The sequence below is a fragment of the Bombina bombina genome, chromosome 1 (assembly GCF_027579735.1).
Source record: "Bombina bombina isolate aBomBom1 chromosome 1, aBomBom1.pri, whole genome shotgun sequence".
Classification (NCBI taxonomy): Eukaryota; Metazoa; Chordata; class Amphibia; order Anura; family Bombinatoridae; genus Bombina; species Bombina bombina.
Genome location: NC_069499.1, coordinates 198,838,285 through 198,862,484, shown reverse-complemented (window position 1 = coordinate 198,862,484; position 24,200 = coordinate 198,838,285). Strand labels below are relative to the sequence as shown.

The following is a 24,200-nucleotide window of genomic DNA, read 5'->3' as shown; positions in this document are numbered from 1 at the left end:
AAAATTTACTTTGATAAATTACACTGATTTTAGTGATAAGTCAGACAAGCTGCTGAAGAAAGGGCTTGCTGCTAGCAGCACAGTAAGGCATATTTCACCGGTTAAAAGCGCAAACTACAAGTATTGTTTTGTGTAGAATGAATACATTTACTGTTTGATAAAGTCATGGTTATTGTGCAGTATTAGCTGAAGAAGAAAAAAGAAAGCACATTTTAAAAAGTGTAATATTTGTGTGTGTTGACATTATGTGCACTAAAGCATTTGTGGCCGAAGAGTACACTCTCCCATGTGGTATGAAGAAAACCCCATCTGTCAACTAAATACTCAACCTCAAAACAGTTACAAATGAAAAGATTTGTTTCATTAGCAGCCATCCTCCGGTCCTATTTACAGAGCTGTTAAACCAATTTATTCAAAATCACAAAAGCAGCCCCTGGTAATCATGAAGGGAGAGATAAATCTATTTAAAGGGACAGTCAACACTTACTTTAACATGTTTTTATATTGAAAATAACAAAACGGAGGTCCGCCTACACTATACCCCTCCTGCCTTGCCGCCTTGCTTCTGTCCTAATCAGCGGCGCTAACTACTCTAATACCCGGTAAATATGGATGCCGGACTCCCCCCACCATTACGTAGCTGCCTTCTTCTTCAACTGATAAGCAAATCAGAATCCAGTCCTCGGACTGAAATTGCACGCGCTTGCAATTTCTGTCCGATGCCTGGATTCTGATTTGCTTATAAGTTGAAGAAGAAGGCAGCTACGTAATGGTGGGGGGAGTCCGGCATCCATATTTACTGGGTATTAGAGTAGTTAGCGCCGCTGATTAGGACAGAAGCAAGGCGGCAAGGCAGGAGGGGTATAGTGTAGGCGGACCTCCGTTTTGTTATTTTCAATATAAAAACATGTTAAAGTAAGTGTTGACTGTCCCTTTAATGCAACAGATAATAGACCAAGTTAGTGTATAAATAGGATTTGTTTTATAAGCTTACACAGCCAAAGGCAAAGCTCAGATGACATACTAAGGTCATGAATCTTGTAAGGGATAGCCAGTATGAACATAGGTTTATATATAAAAAATAGGTGATCAGTGTATACAACTGAACAACTTATAAAGAATCAAAGATTAGAAACCAAAGAGGACCATTAAATACAGTAGAACTGAATAATTAACAAATGCATAATAAAGACAATGCAACAACAGTTACTATGAATTTCAAACAAGCAGTAGATTTTAAATCAGACAGATGCACTGCATGCTAGGCGACTGTAAATAGATGTACTGCAGTGTTCCTTTATTTACTGCATGCTAGGGGACTGTAAATAGATGAACTGCAGTGTTCCTTTATTTACTGCATGCTAGGCGACAACTGTAAATAGATGCACTGCAGTGTTCCTTTATTTACTGCATGCTAGGGGACTGTAAATAGATGAACTGCAGTGTTCCTTTATTTACTGCATGCTAGGCGACAACTGTAAATAGATGCACTGCAGTGTTCCTTTATTTACTGCATGCTAGGCGACAACTGTAAATAGATGCACTGCAGTGTTCCTTTATTTACTGCATGCTAGCGGCAACTGTAAATAGATGCACTGCAGTGTTCATTTATTTACTGCATGCTAGGCGACAACTGTAAATAGATGCACTGCAGTGTTCATTTATTTACTGCATGCTAGGCGACAACTGTAAATAGATGCACTGCAGTGTTCCTTTATTTACTGCATGCTAGGCGACTGTAAATAGATGCACTGCAGTGTTCCTTTATTTACTGCATGCAAGGCAACTGTAAATAGATGCACTGCAGTGTTCCTTTAATTACTGCATGCTAGGCAACTGTAAATAGATGCACTGCAGTGTTCCTTTAATTACTGCACGCTAGGCAACTGTAAATAGAAGCAATGCAGTGTTCCTTTAATTACTGCACGCTAGGCAACTGTAAATAGAAGCAATGCAGTGTTCCTTTAATTACTGCACGCTAGACAACTGTAAATAGAAGCAATGCAGTGTTCCTTTAATTACTGCACGCTAGACAACTGTAAATAGAAGCAATGCAGTGTTCCTTTAATTACTGCACGCTAGACAACTGTAAATAGAAGCAATGCAGTGTTCCTTTAATTACTGCACGCTAGACAACTGTAAATAGAAGCAATGCAGTGTTCCTTTAATTACTGCACGCTAGGCAACTGTAAAGAGAAGCAATGCAGTGTTCCTTTAATTACTGCACGCTAGGCAACTATAAATAGAAGCAATGCAGTGTTCCTTTAATTACTGCACGCTAGGCAACTTTAAATAGAAGCAATGCAGTGTTCCTTTGATTTTTAACTTCTTTACCTAAAAGCAAAAGCACAACACATGTCTGCAGTCTCTGCAATGACGGGACAGACTGCAAAATGCTGCTCTTTCCTCGGTTACCCGTCAGCATTTTTCAGGCCCTAGAGAATTACTGCAGCACACAAGGTTTGCATAGCAACAGAAGCAGAGCCTGTACTAGGCACAGCACTATCAGTGCACAGATGTGACAGGCAGAGGCCCATAAACCCTCCAAATAAAAACTAACATATGAGGTTGTTTAGCCATTTGTATTGCATGAGAAACACTTATTGCAATTAGGTAATGTTTTGCAGAAGTTTATTCAGCCACAAAGGCAGATACACGCACAACAGGAACTTTGAGAACAAGAACTTAGTTTTTAAAATTTAATAATTTTCTTTATAATAAAAGCACATTCCCAGAAATAGAAATAGATATATATATAATCCTGCATTGATCATTTCCAAGAGTACAACAGGAAATCCTGAAAGAAAGCAACAGCAAAAGACCTTCAGCAAACTCTACAAATTGTGAAAAATCTTTGTTCACGTGTACACCATCAGAAAATCACTGAACAAGAATGTTCATGGAAGAGAACCACAAGAGAAAGGAGTGGTTAAAAAAAAAAAAAAAAAAAAAAGCGAAACACACACACACCATTGCTGCATGTCTGAAGTTTGCGCAAGACCACCTATTCAATTCTTCTGTGACAATTTGTTTTGGACAGATGAGACAAAAGGGCAATGCACACCAACACCTCATCCTAACTGACGCATGACCTCCAGCTTAAAGGGACAGTCTACACCAGAATTGTTATTGTTTAAAAAGATAATCCCTTTATTACCCATTCCACAGTTTTGCATAACCAACAGTTAATATACTGTACTTTTTACCTCCGATTACTTTGTATCTAAGCCTACACCAAGAGAACAAAGCAAAATTGGTGATAAAAGTAAATTGAAAAATTGTTTAAAATTACATTCTCTATCAGAATCATGAAAGTTTATTGTGGACTAGACTGTCCCTTTAAGAGGTTGTGCAATGCAACAAGACAATGACCCTAAGCACAAGTAAATCAACTAAACAATGGTTGAAATAGAAGAAGATTTGTGTTTTGCAATGATCAAGTCAGAGTCACCCTAACCCAATTGAGATGCGGTGGTATGACCTGTAGAGGTGCGGTTCAATCAAGACAACCCAGAAATATTGATGAACTGAAAGAAATTAGTAGGGGGAGATTAAACTGAAATTCAACCTCCTTGTAATCAGCTACAAGAAACATTTGGTGGAATGTGTTGCTGTTAAAAAAGGATCTACAAGTTACTAAAAATTCAAGGGTTCACTTTTTCCAGCCCGCACTGAATGATAACTCAAAGTCTTCAATAATAGTTTTAAAAAAATACAACTGTGTGTTAGTCTGTAATTGTGACTTGGATAACGATCAGAACACCTTTTATCAATGCAGAAATTTAGGTAGATTGAAACAGTTCACAAACATTTGTTTTACAAGTGTATATACATATACACACACATATATATATATATATATATATATATATATATATATATATATATATATATATATATATATATATATATATATATATACACATACACACACACATATATATATATACACACATACATACATTAAAATGATATTCTAGTACAAAAATAACATGCTCTGATTTGTTAGAACAATTTTTAGAACTACCAATATCCTGCAAGCCTGTGTTTAGCTACCCATAGAAGTGCAAACACATAACTAAAGTACCGCTAGGAAGCAACAGAAAACTGTTCGGTCTTATAACTGCCACTGCTTAATGTCTCACAGGCAGTGTCAGTCCGGGACAAGCACTTCTCTGCGGCTCCCAAGCAGTGCCTTGGCTGAGTTGAACCTCTTTGTGGGGTTAAACACCTAAACTTGGTGGTCTATAGTGCTAGAATGACATGCTTTACATAATAAGCGCACAGAGATTAGCAATGGTAGAAGCCCTAGCTGCAAAATTTAGGAATGACTAGATGCAAAATGTATTTATATATATCATAGATTAAACAGCTTTCAACAAATATCACAGAAAAGTAATAATTTGGTACATTTTTTCACCATAAAATTCAAAATGCTCAGTACATTTTCTCTTTGATGAGCACACACACAGACAATTTGAAATGGTAAAAGACAACATCCTTATAGGGTCTTAACACACTCATTGATTACAGTTCTAGGACACTGAAAATGCAAAATAGAGCAACATCTTTACATTCCATGGGATACAGCAACTACAGCTTAGTAGGGAAGAAGAAAAAAAAAGTACATACTTTTAAGAAAAAGGTTTTTTGGTGCTCAGATAAGAGGTGCATTCTAAATGGCAAACATCCATAATACAAAAAAAATCTGTTTACAAAGACCCTGGAACATTTTAGTAGGGTGCTGCCAGAATTATAAAAGTATTTATGTTAGAATCCCAGCAGTGTAGAACTGAAGATAGAAAACAGCTTGCTTCTAATCTGATGAATTTATAACACATTGCTTTAATAAAATACTGTTTTTGCCACAATATGCAAACTAATGTTTTATACATAGAGATGTATAGATATATGTAATATACTCTTCATACATTTTTATTTAGACTGCTATTACATTTCATTCAAAGCGTAACATCCTAGCACACATGTGAGTTGTATTTGTATTTTAATGATTAACACCTGATATTGATTCTGTTAGTATGGCATTGAGGGGGAGCTTTAGGTAGCTGTTTTTATAAAAAAATATATATATTAAAAATGAAGAACATACTTGCAAGTTGAAAACTGTTAACATGCAGAGGCACTTTACAAAATAAATATTCTGTCTGGTAAGGTCACCTACATCTCAGATTTGCTTCCTGTTAAGTGGTTTTTAGTCTCATTTTGACATGCCAGTTTTTCCACAAAGCAGAACACATTTTAGGAGTTATTAAAGGGACACTAAACCCCCAAAAAATCTTTCATGATTCAAGTAGAGAAGACAATTTTAAACAATATTCCAATTTACTTCTATTTTCTAATTTGCTTAATTCTTTAGATATGCTTTGTTGAAGAAATAGCAATGCATATGGATGAGCCAATCACACAAGGCATCTATGTGCAGCAATCAGCAGCTATTGAGCCTATCTAGATATGCTTTTCAGCAATGTATATCAAGAGAATGAAGCAAATTAGCTAATAGAAGTAAATTAGAAAGTTGTTTAAAATGGCAAGCCTGATTCGTCCTTTGACGTCTGCAGAGTCTTCCGACGGCCGGGGGAAAATCGCTGGAGTGGCATTCAGGATTAAAAAGGTAAGTTTTTGAAGAAAACCATGAAATGTCAATTTTGATTAATTAAAGTGCCATTGTTTTTAATAGGTTTATTAAAAACCGGGCACTAATTCATCAAAATATACCTTCACTTTAATACACATATTGTAACCTAATAAATTCAGTAACTGATAAAGGGAGAGTAAAGTCAAACTAAACCCATGAGTCAGATAGAGCATTCTGCCATAGACTACTAAAGACACGTGCACACTCCTGAGCTCTTATGAGCCTACCTAGTTAAACTCTTCAATAAAAGATACCAAGAGAACAAAGCAAATTTGTTAACAGAAGTAAAATGGAAAGTTGTTTAAAAATTTTTTTAAATGGCATGCTCTATCTGAATCTTGACAGTTTAAAGAGACAGTCTTCACCAGAACTTTTATTGCTTAAAAATATAATCTCTTTATTACCTATTCCCCAGTTTTGCATAACCAACAGTCATTAATATACTTTTTACCTCTGTGATTACCTTGTATCTAAGACTCTGCAGACTGCCCCCTTATTTCAGTTCTTTTGACAAACTTGCATTTTAGCCAATCAGTGCTGACTCCTAGGTAACTCCACGTGAGTGAGCACAATGTTATCTATATGGCACACATGAACCAAAGCCCTCTAGTTGTGAACAATTGTCAAAATGCATTCAAATAAGAGGCGTCCTTCAAGTGCTAAGAAATAGCATATGGCCTACCTAAGTTTAGCTTTCAACTAAGAATACCAAGAGAACAAAGCAAAAGTGATAAAAGTAAATTGGAAAGTTGTTTAAAATGTCATGCCCTATCTGAGGGCCTGTGAACCAGTATTCAAGCTCAGAGAGCTGGTGTGCATTGTGCCTGAGAACACTTGGTTCTTACAAGCTACTGCTCCCTCTAAGACGGTGAAGTGTTTGAATACTGGTGGCCCTCACGGCAAATGTGTGTATACTGCTGAGAAACCATAAAAACGTTCACTAGAAGCCTACTACAAAAAATGCAACTATGTAAAATTGTAATGCACCCATGCACATATCAGTTTTGACCTCTCTTTGCCTTTAATTACATCAGCGGATTTCTTTATTAAATCAAGTGCAAGTCTAATGTTGACAAGGTGAAGCGCCGATATTCCTGGTCAGTATCGCATGCATTGTAGTCTATGTATTCTGTTCATATCGAGTGTCCATGTTTCCAAAGGAACCAAATTCTTTGTCTGGATCCTGTAACTGTTACCTTATCTCCTCTAGATAAGACTGTGGAAAGTTATACATACAAGCAGGTTGTCAACCAGCACTTCTTTGTGACTGCAAAACACTTTAGAACAGATACCAATAAAAAACATAAGCATTTATATACAAAGAATGCATTTTTAAATATTCTTAAACGGATCGTAAATATGTTGTCCTACAGTAACTGCAGATTTACTATAAGACTTGAGGCTCGGAAAAGAGCAGGATTGGGAAATGGTAAGAAACAGAGTGCAGGAAATATAAAGAGGCAGCAATGAGCTCAGCTATGCAGCACTCCTAGGGAACAAGCCAGCACAGGTGTCACAGGAAATAGTCAGAAAAGACTAAACAGGTTACTTTGTAGAGAATTGTGCGGCAATATTTGCAGCGGGAGAACTACATGCATATTCTTAAAGGGACATTAAACTCAACAAATCTGCACAATGAATATAAAAAGTGAACTATGTAGATAGGTTAGAATTATTAAAGCGGATATAGATATCTCTATCTCTATCTCTATCTTAACACATCTATTTATTTTGATCTTTAAACTAATAAGTTTGCATTTGTACATAGCAGGTCCAAAGAAAAAAAAAAAACTCATTGGCTGACAAGGCAGAGCAGCCCCCACACACACACACGCATAAAATAACACAAATAAAAATATGTAATAACTATTACACTGTCTTATAGTAGATACAAGTAAAAAAAAAAAAAAAAAAAAACACAACTTTAAATGGACATGAAACAACATTTATGGGCCTGAACCCAGCATACTATTTTAAACAATTTACTTCATTTACCAATTGTGTTCCCTTCTCTTGGTATCCTTTGTTGAAATAGCTAAGCAATTCTGGTTAGCCAATGATGAGGGGTATATATGCAGCCACCAATCAGCAGCTAGCTTCCAGTAGTGCATTGCTGCTCCTGAGCCTAACTACTCATGATTTTCAACAAAGGACAAAGAACAAAGCTAATTAGATAACAGTAAATAGGAAAGATGTTGAAAAATGCATGCTGCGAATTGTGAAACTTTAGCTTTGGATATTAAAGTCAAAACTAAAAATGTTCATGATTCACAGCTTGCAGTTCCAAATAACTTTCCAATTTACTTCTATTATATAATTTGCTTTGTTCTTTTAGTATCCTTTGTTGAAAAGCATGACTATATAGGCTCAGGAGCAGCAATACACTTCTAGGAGCCAGCTGCTGATTGGTGGTTGCACTAATATACTTAGTCTCATCACTTGTTCAGCTCTCAGTAGTGCACTGCAGCTCCTTCAATAAAGGATACCAAGAAAATGAGGCAAATTTGATTAAAGAACTAAAGTGGAAAGTTGTTTAAAATTGCATGTTTTATGTGAATCATTAAAAAAAAAAACACATGGGCTGTGTGTTGATCTAACACAGGATCAGATCTTGATAGCAGATAGCCAAAAGGCTGATCAAATCCAGTTCTACAAATGTATTTATCCTCAGGATAGCTTTAAGCTTATCCCAAACTTTTATTTTACTTTACTAACAATATCGGTACCCACCATGAAAGTCTATTCCATGTGCCAACCCCTTTTGGTAAAGTGCCTGTGAAAATGAGTTGTGAACCTGCTACTCTCCAACTTCAGATTGTGCCCCTTGTATAATCCTTTTTCTCCTCTGTTACGAAGCCCATTAATATACTTGAAGGTGTCTATCAGATTAACTATACCCTTCCTTCCTTGCCCAAGAGGTTAACTTCAAAGACGCATTAAAAAGTTTTATAGGAATTGTTTTGCCGTTTCTGAAACAAAGTACCAGAATACAAGGTTCTTGTGAGAAACCCTTAAATGGAATTTAAAATAAACATAAAATGTATATTCTAATTATATGGCTCTTAAAATGTAATTAACAAAGGGTATTGTGTAGCTCAAAAACACTGGTCTTTACACACACAATAAAATACTTCTTTGTAATATCAGAGGCTTAAAAAGAAGCAGAGTGTCCAAAATGACCGGTGCAGAGCAGAAGCAGCCATGAAATAATAAATTATAGTTAATACTAATATAGAAACTCAGTACAGATCCAATGAACCGCTCTTTCAGGGCCTGTCTGCCATACAACCTGAAATCCAGGCAGAAATGTGAGAAGTGAGGGATTGAAACCCACCTCATTCCTTTGTGCGGCTCCAAGTATAAATAAATAAAGCATATGACATAAGTGGCTTAGGTTGCTAATCACTAGTGTACAGTATGCTGTATATTAACCAGCGCTTAGACAGTAATGAATCCATAACCCACTACCTTTGTTACTGAGGGTAGAAGTAAAAAGGTGTAACATTTACCTTTATTAGGAGGTTTCCTTTAAAAATAAAACCAGCAAAAAATGCAGCAGCACCACCACCAATTCTATTTAATGGTTTATTGGACCAAAGACATAAAAACACAACATTTCGAACCCAAGTCCTTAATCATGTGTCTTGCGTCCGAAACATTGTGTTTAAAAGTCTTTGGTCCATTAAGAAGAATTGGTGCTGCTGCAATGTTTGCTTTTGCTATGTGTTTAGGGTATTCTGGTGTTAAAGGGACAGTTTACTCAAAAATTTTCTCCCCTTTAATTTGTTCCCAATGATCCACTTTACCTGCTGGAGTGTATTAAATTGTTTACAAGTAGCTCCTTTACCCTTATATTGGCATTTGAAATGGTTGATTTAGCCTGTGGTATCCCCACCTATTCTGAAAGTTTGTGGCCGCGCGTACCAGCTATAGATAAGCTTTGTAAACACAGCCAGCAGAAGAAATTACACTCCCAGTGTGATATAGCAGAGATAAGGTAATAAAATGTTGATTTTCCATTGTTCTCTCAAAGTATTGGTGATTGTTTTAAAGACAGATATAAGATAAAGAAGCAGGTATATTTGCACAATACAGTAATGAGATCTGATTATACCTACAAGCTCAACCCATTTTATTAGGCTGTGGTTTTAATATACAGAAATAAACCTTAAAAAGCTAATTTTCATACATTTTTTACTCTGCAGTTGGTAAAAAAAGCAATTGTAAACACATTAAGGGAAAAACTATTTTACAGTATACTGTCCCTTTAACCCTGACAGCTTACACACCAGTATGCCTGCCTGAGTGCTGAACAGTATTTGGATTGCTTTAAAAAGGACAAGGGAGATGTCAATTTAAAAATAGAATGCTCTAATTTGTCAGTTTTATTTACGATTACACCAATGTCCCATGGTAATTGTATTTCATCCCTTTTACAGGTGTTACACTTTAGCACTAGGAGCTCTATGCCATTCGTTAGCAGGATACAGCCGATAGGCAGTTTATGCCCCTCCTGATTGACTCACCTGCCCTGTCATGCTAAAGATCTCATGGGCTGCAAAGGGGTTCAAACTGTTCCTGCAAACTGGTGAAATTAAATGCTGCAAAAAAATTAGAGCTGTGACAAGCAGACAAAGACCATTTCAGCGAGGTCTAAATCTAAAAAATTACATTTTTGCCAATATTTAGGCTTTTTGTTTATACACACACTTATTACCTATATAGGGTTGCCAACAATTTTTTTTAAAGAAAATTAGGTAGACTAGGGAATTGACAAATTTCACATAGAAAAAGTAAATTTATGCTTATCAGATAAATTAATTTCTTCTATGATACGACGAGTCCACGGATTCATCCTTTACTTGTGGGATATTATCCTCCTGCTAACAGGAAGTGGCAAAGAGCACCACAGCAGAGCTGTCTATATAGCTCCTCCCTTGACTCCACCCCCAGTCATTCGACCGAAGGTATAGGAAGAAAAAAGAGAAACTAAAAGGTGCAGAGGTGACTGAAGTTTTAAATCAAAAAATATAATCTGTCTTAAAATGACAGGGCGGGCCGTGGACTCGTCGTATCATAGAAGAAATCAATTTATCCGGTAAGCATAAATTTACTTTTCTTCTATAAGATACGACGAGTCCACGGATTCATCCTTTACTTGTGGGATACAATACTAAAGCTACAGGACACGGATGAACGGGAGGGACAAGACAGATACCTAAACAGAAGGCACCACTGCTTAAAGAACTTTTTTCCCAAAAACAGCCTCCGAAGAAGCAAAAGTATCAAATTTGGAAAAAGTATGAAGGGAAGACCAAGTCGCAGCCTTACAAATTTGTTCAACAGAAGCATAGTTTTTAAAAGCCCATGTGGAAGCCGCCGCTCTAGTAGAGTGAGCTGTAATCCTTTCCGGAGGCTGCTGTCCAGCAGTCTCGTATGCTAAACGGATGATGCTTTTAAGCCAAAAAGAAAGAGGTAGCCGTAGCTTTTTGACCTCTACGTTTTCCAGAATAGACAACAAACAGAGAAGATGTTTGACAGAAAACTTTGGTCGCTTGCAAGTAAAACTTCAATGCACGAACCACGTCCAAATTATGTAACAGACGCTCCTTCTTAGAAGGGTTAGGACACAGAAGGAACAACAATTTCCTGATTAATATTCTTAAAAGTAACAACCTTAGGAAGGAATCCAGGTTTGGTACGCAAAACCACCTTATCAGAATGGAAAGCAAGATAAGGCGAGTCGCATTGCAATGCAGATAGTTCAGAAACTTTTCGAGCCAAAGAGATAGCAACTACAAACAGAACTTTCCAAGATAGAAGCTTAATATCTATGGAATGCATAGGTTCAAACGGAACGTCTTGAAGAACTTTAAGAACTAAATTCAAACTCCATGGCGGAGCAACAGGTTTAAACACAGGCTTAATTCTAACCAAAGCCTGACAAAACGACTGAACGTCTGGAACATCTGCCAGACGCTTGTGCAGTAAAATTGATAAAGCAGATATCTGTCCCTTTAAGGAACTAGCTGATAACCCCTTCTCCAATCCTTCTTGGAGAAAGGACAAAATCCTAGGAATCCTGATCTTACTCCATGAGCAGCCTTTGGATTCACACCAATAACGATATTTACGCCATATCTTATGGTAAATTTTCCTAGTGACAGGCTTTCGAGCCTGAATCAAGGTATCTATGACCAACTCAGAGAATCCCAGCTTAGATAAAATCAAGCATTCAATCTCCAGGCAGTCAGCTGCAGAGAAACTAGATTTGGATGCTGGAACGGACCTTGAATCAGAAGGTCCTGTCTCAGTGGCAGTTTCCACAGTGGCAGAGATGACATTTCCACCAGGTCTGCATACCAAGTCCTGCGTGGCCACGCAAGTGCTATCAAAATTACCGAAGCCCTCTCCTGTTTGATTCTGGCAATCAGACGAGGAAGGAGAGGAAAAGGAGGAAACACATAAGCCAGGTTGAACGACCAAGGTACTGCTAGAGCATCTATCAGTACTGCTTGGGGATCCCTCGATCTGGACCCGTAATAAGGAAGTTTGGCATTCTGACGAGATGCCATCAGATCCAATTCTGGTGTGCCCCATTGCTGAATCAATTGTGCAAACACCTCCGGATGGAGCTCCCACTTCCCCGGATGAAAAGTCTGTCGACTTAGAAAATCCGCTTCCCAGTTCTCCACTCCTGGGATATAGATTGCTGATAGATGGAAAGAGTGAGTCTCTGCCCATCAAATTATTTTGGAAACCTCTATCATCGCTAGAGAACTCATTGTTCCCCCTTGATGATTGATATATGCTACAGTCATGATATTGTCTGACTGGAATCTTATGAATTTGGCCTTAGCCAGCTGAGGCCACGCCTGAAGCGCGTTGAATAATCGCTCTCAGTTCTAGAATATTTATTGGCAGGAGAGCCTCCTCCTGAGTCCACACACCCTGTGCCTTCAGGGAATTCCAGACTGCACCCCAGCCCAATAGGCTGGTGTCCGTCGTCACTATGAACCATGTTGGCCTGCGGAAACACATTCCCTGGGACAGATGATCCTGTGACAACCACCAAAGAAGAGAGTCTCTGGTCTCTTGATCCAGATTTATCTGAGGAGATAAATTTGCATAATCCCCATTCCACTGTCTGAGCATGCATAGTTGCAGTGGTCTGAGATGCAAGCGAGCAAACGGAACTATGTTCATTGACGCTACCATTAGTCCAATTACCTCCATACACTGAGCCACTGACGGCCGAGGAATGGAATGAAATGCTAGGCACGAGGTTAAGATCTTTGATTTTCTGACCTCCGTCAGAAAAATTCTCATGTCTACCAAGTCTATCAGAGTTCCCAGAAATGGAACTCTTGTGAGAGGGATAAGTGAACTCTTCTTTATGTTCACCTTCCACCCGTGAGATCTTAGAAAAGCCAACACGATGTCTGTGTGTGCTTTGGCTAGTTGACGCCTGAATTAAGATATCGTCCAGATAAGGCGCCACTGCTATGCCCCGCGGCCTTAGAACCGCCAGAAGGGACCCTAGCACCTTTGTGAAAATTCTGGGAGCTGTGGCCAACCAGAAGGGAAGAGTCACAAACTGGTAATGCTTGTCCAGGAAGGCGAACCTGAGGAACTGGTGATGATCTTTGTGGATAGGGATGTGAAGATACGCATCCTTCAAATCCACGGTGGTCATATATTGACCCTCCTGGATCATTGGTAAAATAGTCCGAATGGTCTCCATCTTGAAGGATGGGACTCTGAGAAATTTGTTTAGGATCTTGAGATCTAAAATTGGTCTGAAGGTTCCCTCTTTTTTGGGAACCACGAACAGATTGGAGTAAAACCCAGTTTGGCATCTGAGACACAGCCCTCTCCTGGTTTGCTTCATTATTTCTCAAACCGCTTGTTTTCAGTTTCCTTTGACAGCATATCCTGATCCTTTGCCTCTCTCAGTTGGAGTACTGCAAGGCTCTGTCCTGGGTCCCTTTCTTACCTCTTTACATCCTCCCTTGGAAAAAACATCTTCAGTGGTACTCAAATTGTTTTCCTCTCCTGATATTGTTCCCTCTTTACTCAGGATTACCAACTGTATCTGCAATTTCCTCTTGGATGTCTTCGCACTACCTGCAACCTTATCTGTCTAAAACTAAGCTACTTCTTATCCACACACACCCCTCTTCGAGACATTCAACACCTGACATTTCTAACAGTTGGAGACTCTATTCTAAAAAATCTCACCCCAGTCCCGCTGTCTTGGAGTCACATTTACCAAATTCTGTCACGCAAACCTATACAATATTTCCAGAATTCGTCCTTTCCTCACACAAAAAAATAAAATAAAATTCCCTGATTTTGTCACGCATTGACTTTTGCAAATTACTTCTAAATGGCCTTCCCAAACACCGACTCTCCTCCCTTCAATCTATTATGAAGGCTTCAGCAAGGCTCATCCACCCAAGTCGCCGATCTACATCAGCTGCTCTGTCAGTCTTTAAACCATACACTCTAGAATACAGTTTAAAGTATTAACCGTGATTTATAAAGCACTTAACAGCCTCACTCCCAACTACATTTTCACTCATCTCCAAATATTTTCTTCAGTCTCATCCTATTCAATCAATCTCTCCACTCCTATTACCTCTAAGTCCCTCTACCGCCTCAAAGACTTCTCACACACTTCTCCAGTACTCTGGAACTCTCTACCTCACTCCATAAGAAAACATACCTATTCAGAGAGGCTTACCAGCTCTCCTATGTTTTTTCATCTTAACCAAAATAATTCTTGTACTGCCTTGACTCACAGCTGCAACTACGCTCCACATGACAAGCTACCCCAAACCTTATGTCTCTGCACCCTCAAACCTGTAGACTAATCTCTCCGGAGCAGGGCCCTCTTCCTCCTGTACAAGATTTGTTTAGACTTATGGGTTTTTTTTTTATATCTTATCAAAAATCCTTGTCATTGTATACTCTTCTCTACCCAGCATTGTAGAATTTTGAAGCTCTATACATGTGTGTATGCTGCTGAAACAGTAATAACTTTTACCAGAAACATTTTAAAAGTATATTGCAAAAACTATTCCATTTAAAACTGAAGAGCACTCATGCACATGTCGAGTTTGATTCATCTCTTTAAAGCTTATTATTTTGATTCTGAAACAAAACAGGAATTGCAACTGTGTCGCAAGTCTGATAAGCAGATCTCCCTCTGCTAAAATCACGGATAAGGACATGCCAAACAAGCATAAATACAGGAGGATTTTTTTCTCCTTTATTCTATTTTCATAAAAATAAAATTACCTTGCGCTCCATTCATTTATGAGAATATAGTGTGAAAAAATATATAAAGAACCGCCAATCCCTATTTTTTTTTTTTATCATTAAAAAAAAAAAAAAAAATTCTGCAAACCTATACTGTAGTACTAAACCCCAATTGGTTGACAGGGATACATCTAAACAGCAGCTGGATAACAGGGTCAAGCCTGTTTGTAGTTTTATTCAGCACAGAAACAATAAAATTGGATGTTTAAATTATCAGTCGTCAACAAAAAAGACAAAGTTGTTGAGACCCTGAAATATTAAAAGGGACGGTCTAGTAAAAAATAAACTTTCATGATTTATATAGGGCATGTCATTTTACACAAAATAAATAAAAAAAATATATTTACTTTTATCGACAATTTAGTTTTGTTTTCTTGGTATTCTTAGATGAAAGCTAAACCTAGGTAGCCTCATATGCTAATTTTTAAGCCCTTGAAGGCCGCCTCTTATCTGAATGCATTTTTAATTTTTTTCAAAACTAGAGGGCGTAAGTTCATGTGCGTCATATTAGATAACATTGTGCTCACGCACGTGGAGTTACCTAGGAGTCAGCACTGATTGGCTAAAAGGCAAGTCTGTCAAAAGAACTGGAATAAGGGGGCAGTCTGCAGAGGCTCAGATACAAGGTAATCACAGAGGTAAAAAAGTGTATTAATATAACTGTTGGTTATGTAAAACTGGGGAATGGGTAATAAAGGGATTATCTATCGTTTTAAACAATAAAAATTCTGGTGTAGACTGCCCCTTTAACTGAAATACATGTTAATATGGCTCTAAATCATGTTAATATGGCTCTACACAGTAGAAAACGTACCATGCTTTTTTTTTTTTTTTTTTTTTTTTTTAACCCTTTGGCTGTGCGAGACGTGCTGTAAATATGCAATAATAAATACCTAAGCCACAAGCTGCTATTTTTCAACAGGTTTTTAAACAAGTTGTTAGCTTCACAGCAGGGATATTTCAGCTAGACCAGAAGATTCTTTCCCATGGTTAGTGGTCAGAAGGACCCAGTACTTCCGTACTAATTAATAATCGTTAAATACACCTAAAAACTAGTAGAAATGGGCAGAGGCGTAACTAGAAACCACAGGGCCCAGGTGCAAGAATCTAAGAAGGGCCCCCCCACCCTCCCCCCAAAAAAGTGAATTTGATACATATCTTTTTTCTTTACATTTAACACAGAAAAAAATGTGAATCAGATTAAGTCTGCAAAAGGAGGTACCCTGTGTCCACAGTCTGAGATGGTGTGACCCCCTATTACTGTATATAGTAACACTGTTTAACCCACCATTACTGTATATAATGAGTCAGTGACACAGTCAGTAATCGGTCAGTGAGATGGCTGGACTGACCCTACCAGCCCCAGTACTTTATAAAGTGACCACAGTAGTCTGTGACATGGTCCAGCCCCCCCCCGTACTGTATAGAATGACACCGTTTACCCCCCCCCCCCCCCGCCATGCTGTAGTAACAAGGTCTGTAATTTGCTTGTTCCACAAACATACACACACACACGCAAGCATAAAAACACACACACATATGGGTACTCTTTGTGCAGAGGTTCTAGCCTTAGAGAATAATAATAACAATAATAAGAATAAGAAGAATAAGAATAATAATTATTATTATTATTATTATTAATAAAATTACACTCAAAATGTATTTTCCCCTAAAATGTTTATATTAGTAAAGAACTTTGTAATGTTTTTTCATTATTTTGCCAATGTTTCTGTAATTTAACTCAACCTTAAGATTTCCATTTTCCCTTCAGTTTATAGTAAGTAATGGGTGTCGCCATGTTGAAACCTAGGTTTCCCTTATGTTATCCTACTTCTGAGAAGAATTAGAAACAGATAGGGAGGCTGTGCTGAATAAGGCAATGTTAAAAGGACTTATGTTAAATAAGATTACTTTAACCTTAAGGACCAAGCATTAAAGTAGACACTACTGTAAAGAAATATATGCACAGATACTGATCTATAAAACCAGTATAAAACCTTTTAAAAACTTACTTAGAAGCTCCTAGTTTAGCACTGTTGGTGAGGTTAGGCTGGGACACGCACTGAAAGGGACTGAGAAAACAGATAGGAAAACCAGCCCTTCCCCCCTCCCTCTCATATGAGAAGTTCCATTACACAAACAGGAACCTGTAGACTTCAGCATACATCTGATAATTTGGGGCTTGGTTATAAGTCTGAAAATCAGCACAAAGTTAGTAAAAAAATAAGCAAAACTATACTGTTAGAAAAACACTCAAATGGGCTATATAAATTGATTATATACAAAATACAGTATATATGCAAAGAAAAATCTAGTGTACAATGTCCCCTATAAATAACAAGTGTCACAGGAGAAATGTGGATTTCAGCTGTCCAAAAAGTAAAACACATGTGAGGTCAAGTGGTAGAAACAGCCCTTTTAAAGGTCAAACACTTTTAAGACTTCCTAAAAAAGGGTAGTTTTAAAATAGTTTTTTTTTTTGAGGGTGTAAAATTTAAACTGACAATTCAAGAGTAAAACAGACCTAGTAAACCTGCCAGTTAATTCAGCTCATACCTACACTATCTGCCTAGGCCAGATCCATTTTGCAGTGGACATAAGAGTTTAATTCTTAATCTCTTTGAAGTAAAATAATTGGAAGCTGTGAGCCCAAAAAAATGAACTCTCAAAATGTAATGACAAAGGCATTCAGCAGTGTACAGATGAAATACCCAGAATAAAAAAATAAAAAGTGTTTGAATTTGTTCCAAGCTAAACAAAACTTTAGCAAGTTAATGGCTATAATCCAGGCGTTAGCTATATAACATTGTTTTGTATCAGTTATCTTAAATTTAAAAGGATATAGATATACACACAATAGATATACACTAAAAGTTGATCATATTAGCAAATACACTTTACAGCAGAGTTTGCCGGCCTATATTACGATAAAGCAGTAATGGAGAAGCTTAACCACAATTGCTGTGGAAATTGGCCCCAACTGTCCAAACACTTACACATTACAATAGTGGGATATTATCCAGCTAAGTATCTTCTTCTGTAAAGTATATAAGATCAAGACTCACATCATGAAGATGACAAGAAGATCATATATCTGATGAGACGGCTTTTTAGATAAGAAGCCACTTACAAATTTGAAATTAAGAACATGAAATGCAGAACCCCAAACCTTCCTTTTTCCTCAAGATTTAGCCTTTAGCTTTAAGACATCGGTGCACTGTCCATACCAATGTATGCAACGCCACACAAATGCAGGCAACAGAGTATGAGGTTATTTAGCTAGAAGGTTATTAAAATACACACACACACCTTACTGGCTATATCTTCCTTCTTCGCCCCAGGCTTGTGTCTTCTCAGCTTGATTGAAGGGGAACGAAGCAGGTTTTTCAAACGACTAGTTATGGTTGTGCCAGCTTCTAAAGAAGCCATAATTTAGAGAGGTCACGGAAGGTCTCTCTTTTTAGGATTACCAAGAATAAAAAACAGACGACTCCTGGATAACTATAGCCAGGATCAAACTCGTCCCGCTGCCTTTGCTGTATAGTGTAGGACCCTGCATCCGTCAGCATGTCTGGAAGCCAATATCACTCCCCATGCTGCAAGGCTTTGTTTTCAAATAGAGGAGGAGAGGGAGTAGGAGGGGGAATCCTGTCAGTTTTCACAGGAGCAACCTGAAATAACAAGCAGAGAGCAAGAATTACAGAGCTGTATATAGAACAATTAGAAGGTCCTTTAGCTAGTGCAGAGCTTCCCAAAGTGGGACTAGCAGATTCATAAATAAAGTGGTTGCATTTTTTGCTTGTTTACAATTTTGAAAAATCCCATAGATTAAGGGCAAGGTTTATAACTATAAGATTTAGTTCATAGTTCTAAATCCCCATAAAATGTGTATGTGCAGTGAAAAAAAAAAAATGCAGTGTACTTTCATTATTTATGCCATATTTCCTGCAACTTAAGAGACAGTATAGTTAATTTTATTTTCATTGTTTAAAAAGATGGATAACGCCTTTACTACCAATTCTACAGCTTATACATAACCAACATTGTTATATCAAACATTCTTTATAGTATACAGGTGAAACTCGAAAAATTTGAATACTGTGCAAAAGTTCATTTATTTCACTAATGCAACTTAAAAGGTGAAACTAATATACGAGTTGGACTCATTACATGCAAAGCAAGATAGTTCAAGCCGTGATTTGTCATAATTGTGATTATTATGGCTTATTACAGCTCATGAAAACCCCAAATCCACAATCACAGAAAATTAGAATATTACATGCAATCAATAAAACAAGGATTGTACATAGAACAATATCGGACCTCTGAAAAGTATAAGCATGAATACTGTATGTACTCAGTACTTGGTTTGGGCCCCTTTTGCAGCAATTACTGCCTCAATGCGGTGTGGCATGGAAGCTATCAGCCTGTGGCACTGCTGAGGTGTTATGGAAGACCAGGATGCTTCAATAGCGGCCTTCAGCTCTTCTGCATTGTTCGGTCTCATGTCTCATCTTTCTCTTGGCAATGCCCCATAGATTCTCTATGGGGTTCAGATCAGACGAGTTTGCTGGCCAATCAAGCACAGTAATCCCACATCACTTAACCAGGTTTTGGTGGTTTTGGCAGTGTGGGCAGGTGCCAAGTCCTGCTGAAAAATGAAGTCAGCATCCCCATAGAGCTCGTCTGCGGAAGGAAGCATGAAGTGCTCCAAAATCTCCTGGTAGACGGCTGCGTTGACCCTGGACTTAATGAAGCACAGTGGACCAACACCAGCAGATGACATGGCTCCCCAAATCAACACAGACTGTGAAAACTTCACACTGGACTTCAAAAACATCTTGCAGTGTGTGCCTCTCCATTCTTCCTCCATACTCTGTGTCCTTGGTTTCCAAATGAGATGCGAAACTTGTTCTCATCAGAAAAGAGGACTTTGGGCCACTGAGCAACAGACCAGGTCTGTTTTTCTTTAGCCCAGGTAAAACGCTTTTGACGTGTTTGTAGTTCAGGAGTGGCTTGACAAGAGGAATACGACATTTGAAGCCCATGTCCAGGATCAGTCTGTGTGTGGTGGCTCTTGATGCACTGACTCCAGCCTCAGTCCACTCCTTGTGAAAGTCCAACACTTTTGAATAGCCTTTTCCTGACAATCCTCTACATGCTGCGGTCATCCCTGCTGCTTGTGAACCTTCTTCCACACTTTTCCCTTCCACATAACTTTCTATTAATGTGCTTTGATAGAGCACTTTGTGAACATCCAACTTATTTTGCAATTACCTTTTGAGGCTTTCCCTCCTTATGGAGGGTGTCAATGATGGTTTTCTGCACAACTGTCAGGTCAGCAGTCTTTCCCATGATTGTGATTCCTACTGAACCAGACTGAGAGACTATTTAAAGGCTCAGGAACCCTTTGCAAGTGTTATGGCTTAATTAGCTGATTAGAGTGGGACACTTTGAGCCTAGAATATTGCACCTTTTCACAATATTCTAATTTTCTGAGATTGTGGATTTGGGGTTTTCATGAGCTTTAAACCATAATCATCACAATTATGACAAATCACAGCTTGAACTATCTTGCTTTGCATATAATGAGTCTCTCTCATATATTAGTTTCACCTTTTAAGTTGCATTAGTGAAATAAATTAACTTTTGCACAATATTCTAATGTTTTCGAGTTTCACCTGTAATCTCTACATTTGCCTGTTTCTAAGCCCCAGCAGGTCATCCATTATCTCAGTGCTTTTTAAAGGGACACTCAATCAGAATTAAACTTTCATTATTCAGATAGAGCATGCCATTTTAAACAACTTCCCAATTTACATCCATTAACTAAATGTGCACAGTCTTTTTATATTTAAACTTTTTGAGTCAACAGCTCCTACTGAGCACGTGCAAGAATAAGTGTGTAAGAATTTGTTATTGGCTGATGGCTGTCACATGGTACGTGTATGCATTTGTGATTGGCTGATGACTGTCACATGGTACAGGGGGAGTGGAAAAAGACAACTTAAAATTGTCAGAAAAAAAAAATCTACTACTCATGTGAAGTTCAGACTAAGTGCTATGGCATTGTCTTGTTATCTTGCATTTGTGGATTATGCAAATCTACTGTGTTGACTGGTCCTTTAAATCTTGAACAGCTAGATAGTGCAAGTTCATGTGTGCCATATACAGAACATTGTGCTGACTGATTGGCTAAAATGCACAATTGTAAAAAGCACTGAAATAAGAGCCAGTCTGCAGTGGCTTAGATACAGGAAATCATATTAGTAAAAAGTATATTAATATAACAGTGTTGATAATGCAAAACAGTTCCCTTCAGTGCATTCTACAGGATCCTAAAAACCCTGACCATACAAATTTTATGCAGCGGTAGTTGTAAAGCAGGAGCTCATTAACAGCTGTCCATTAATAGCTGCAGCATTGCAGAGAAGAAAAACAAGACGCTTTTCAAGGGTTACACATAGGTAAAGTACTACTCTGGAGCTTCAATTACCACAGCTCCTGAACACAGCTGGTGATTGGTGGGCTGTGGAACTGCTGCTGCCTATTGGTTCACTGGTTGTTTCCTGCTTAGAGACAGAAGTTCTTTGCAACTCCTGAGCATGGACTTTATATTAGGTGTTAAACCCTTTTGTGAAAGTTAAAAACACCCAGTTTCAAGGTGAGCAGAGAAAAAAAAAATTACATGTTTAAATGAATTAGAGCATGACAATTTTGCAGTACAATGTCCCTTTAAATGATTTAATATATTATTATGCAATCTAGTGGTTAACTACAGATATATATTATGCATATAAAAATACTAGTTCAATATCCCTTTAATCACTATAACAATATTACTTTTATTGCTCCAGAGTCCCCAAATTAAAGCTTAAAACACGTATAAATGAAGGCTGCTTAAAAAATGATAACAAAATTATTTTGCTTTCATAATTGTATCATAAATTCTTCACCCAGTGGCAAAGATGACCTGGACCTGGAGTAATCTTAAACAACGTCTATTACCAGTGTTGCTTCATTCTCTTAGTATCCTTTATTGAAGGAGCATCAGTACACTATTGTGAGGTAGCTGAACACATTGGTAAGTCAATGACAAAAACCATAACTGTGCAGCCACCAATCAGCAGCTCGCTCACATACTTAGCCTACCTAGGTATGCTTATCAACAAAGGATGCAGAGACAACAAAGCAAAGTAGATAAGTAAATTGGAAAGTTTTTAAAATTGTATGATCTATCTAATCTTAAAACAAAGGCAGTTTTATTAAATAAATAAAAAAGGAAGGAAGCTTTTTATATTTATTTTTTTAGGTTGGTGTTTTCACAGACTGGCAAAAAGGAAAGAAAGAGGAAAAACCCATCCTAACATGAGTAAACTAACATGAGTAAACTAACATGAGTAAACTTGTTAAGTTATCTTAGGTGTGTTGCAGGGCAGATGAACAGAAAAACATTCATATCAAACCTCCATCTGAAAAGCATTTGGAAGGTAAAGTAGACACAATGCCAAAAATAACAAACCAAACATTTATTTGCTGATAACCCTGATTCAACATCAATTAAAAGCCTTTGTCAAATAGAAACATAAAGGATAACGTCTGTCAACTTTTGTTTAAAAATTGTTTATGTAAAATAGAGAATTTAAACAAAATTGCTATAATTTTAAAATATTTACATTGAGTTTAATAAAATAATTTTGTAAATATATATATATATATATATATATATATATACACATATCAGAACAATCTATTGCTGACCTGTCAAATAAAACAATATGTAGGCAGATAATCGGGCAAATGTGAGAGTATTTGTAAAAATTATAGAAAGCAACCCTGTATTGTTATAAAAAAAAAAAAAAAAAAAAGGCAAAATGTTATAAAGTTACTGTACACGTCGGTACAGAGACAATGCAGCACTATGTATTTCTCCACAAAACACACAGATCTCTTTATCCCTATGTACACAATACCCAGTATAACCCCGTGTACACAGACCTCGCTTTACGGTCCAGTATTGCAACTGTTTAACCCATTAGTTCCCATACAAAAGCGTTATTATTGAAAACGTATAAAAAGCCTAGGAAAAAAATGCATTATGTGCTGCATTAACTGTCCCAATTTACACGTGCGACTGTCCCTGTCTGCAAACTGTCTGTCTGTGTACACAATGCCAATGTAATCATTCCTTGTAACTGTAGCTCAGAAGCTGGAAACAAAGCTACAGAAATTGAATGCAAAAAAAGATTATTTTTATATATATATATATATATATATATATATATATATATATATATATATATATATAGATAGATAGATAGTGTATATATATACGGTATATATATATCACATTTAAAGTGTATAGCTCTCTCTCTCTGTATAGAGATAGATAGAGAGAGACAGAGAATGATACATAGAGGAATATTACAGTTATATCACATAGTCACACTCAGGGTCCCCTAATCTCCTGAGCACATACCCTGCCGTACAGCCCTGCACCCCCGTGCTTTCATACCTCTAAAGCTCTAGCTCCCAGCTCCTGACAGGGCGCAGATTGATTTCTATTCTCAGTCTCACCAACAGTCTGCAGTTCAGGAGGAGGGAGAAGGATTTGTACGGAAGCCGCGCCAGGACAAATGTGTATTTATACACAGTGCACAGAGAGAGATACCGCATAGTGCATACAGCAATATAACTAATTCTAAGTTGCTTGGTCCTGACAATTAATACTCAAATAACTAATCCGTCTATGAGCAATCACATAGAGGGACATATAATTATAAATAGGTATTTTATACCTTGTTATTCGTAATCCGTATAAATTAAACTGAATACACAAGCATTGTGATATCTGATAAGTAATACTCTCCTGATCTTAAAAGCTACATTAAAACTGTGGTGGATCTCAATAGTAATTTGCTTCTACCTTATTGCATATGTCTCTGGACCTAGTGTACACCTATATGTCTAATTTAAAGGGACATCCGTGTCACAATCTTGTTGAAAAGAGACAAAACAATGTTGGGAGCCTTTACCTAAAAACATCTTATAAAAGTATTAAAAGGTAAGAAAAGAATAAAGTCATATTTTCATATGCATAATTGATACAAGGAATTAAAGGGCCATTAAACAAAAATAAATGTTACATATAATGAAATATGCCAGATACAATTACCATGAGATCAGTGCATATATTTTAGTCATTTAAATATTGAGGAAC

The 24,200-nt window shown here is 37.4% G+C and overlaps 1 protein-coding gene across 2 annotated transcripts in view; it reads right to left on the bottom strand.

The window, feature by feature from the left end:
• MAPKBP1 (mitogen-activated protein kinase binding protein 1) overlaps positions 1–23,575 on the bottom strand; it is a 569,961-nt gene extending 546,386 nt beyond the window's left edge. For both annotated transcript variants that reach the window (XM_053697823.1, XM_053697824.1), the window contains exons 1-2: positions 23,496–23,575; positions 18,290–18,651 (exon numbers count right to left, since the gene is read on the bottom strand). In XM_053697823.1, the coding sequence (XP_053553798.1) occupies positions 18,290–18,409 (120 nt within the window). In that variant the 5' untranslated portion in view covers positions 18,410–18,651; positions 23,496–23,575. The remainder of the gene's footprint in view (positions 1–18,289; positions 18,652–23,495) is intronic.
• Positions 23,576–24,200: the final 625 nt, after the last annotated feature.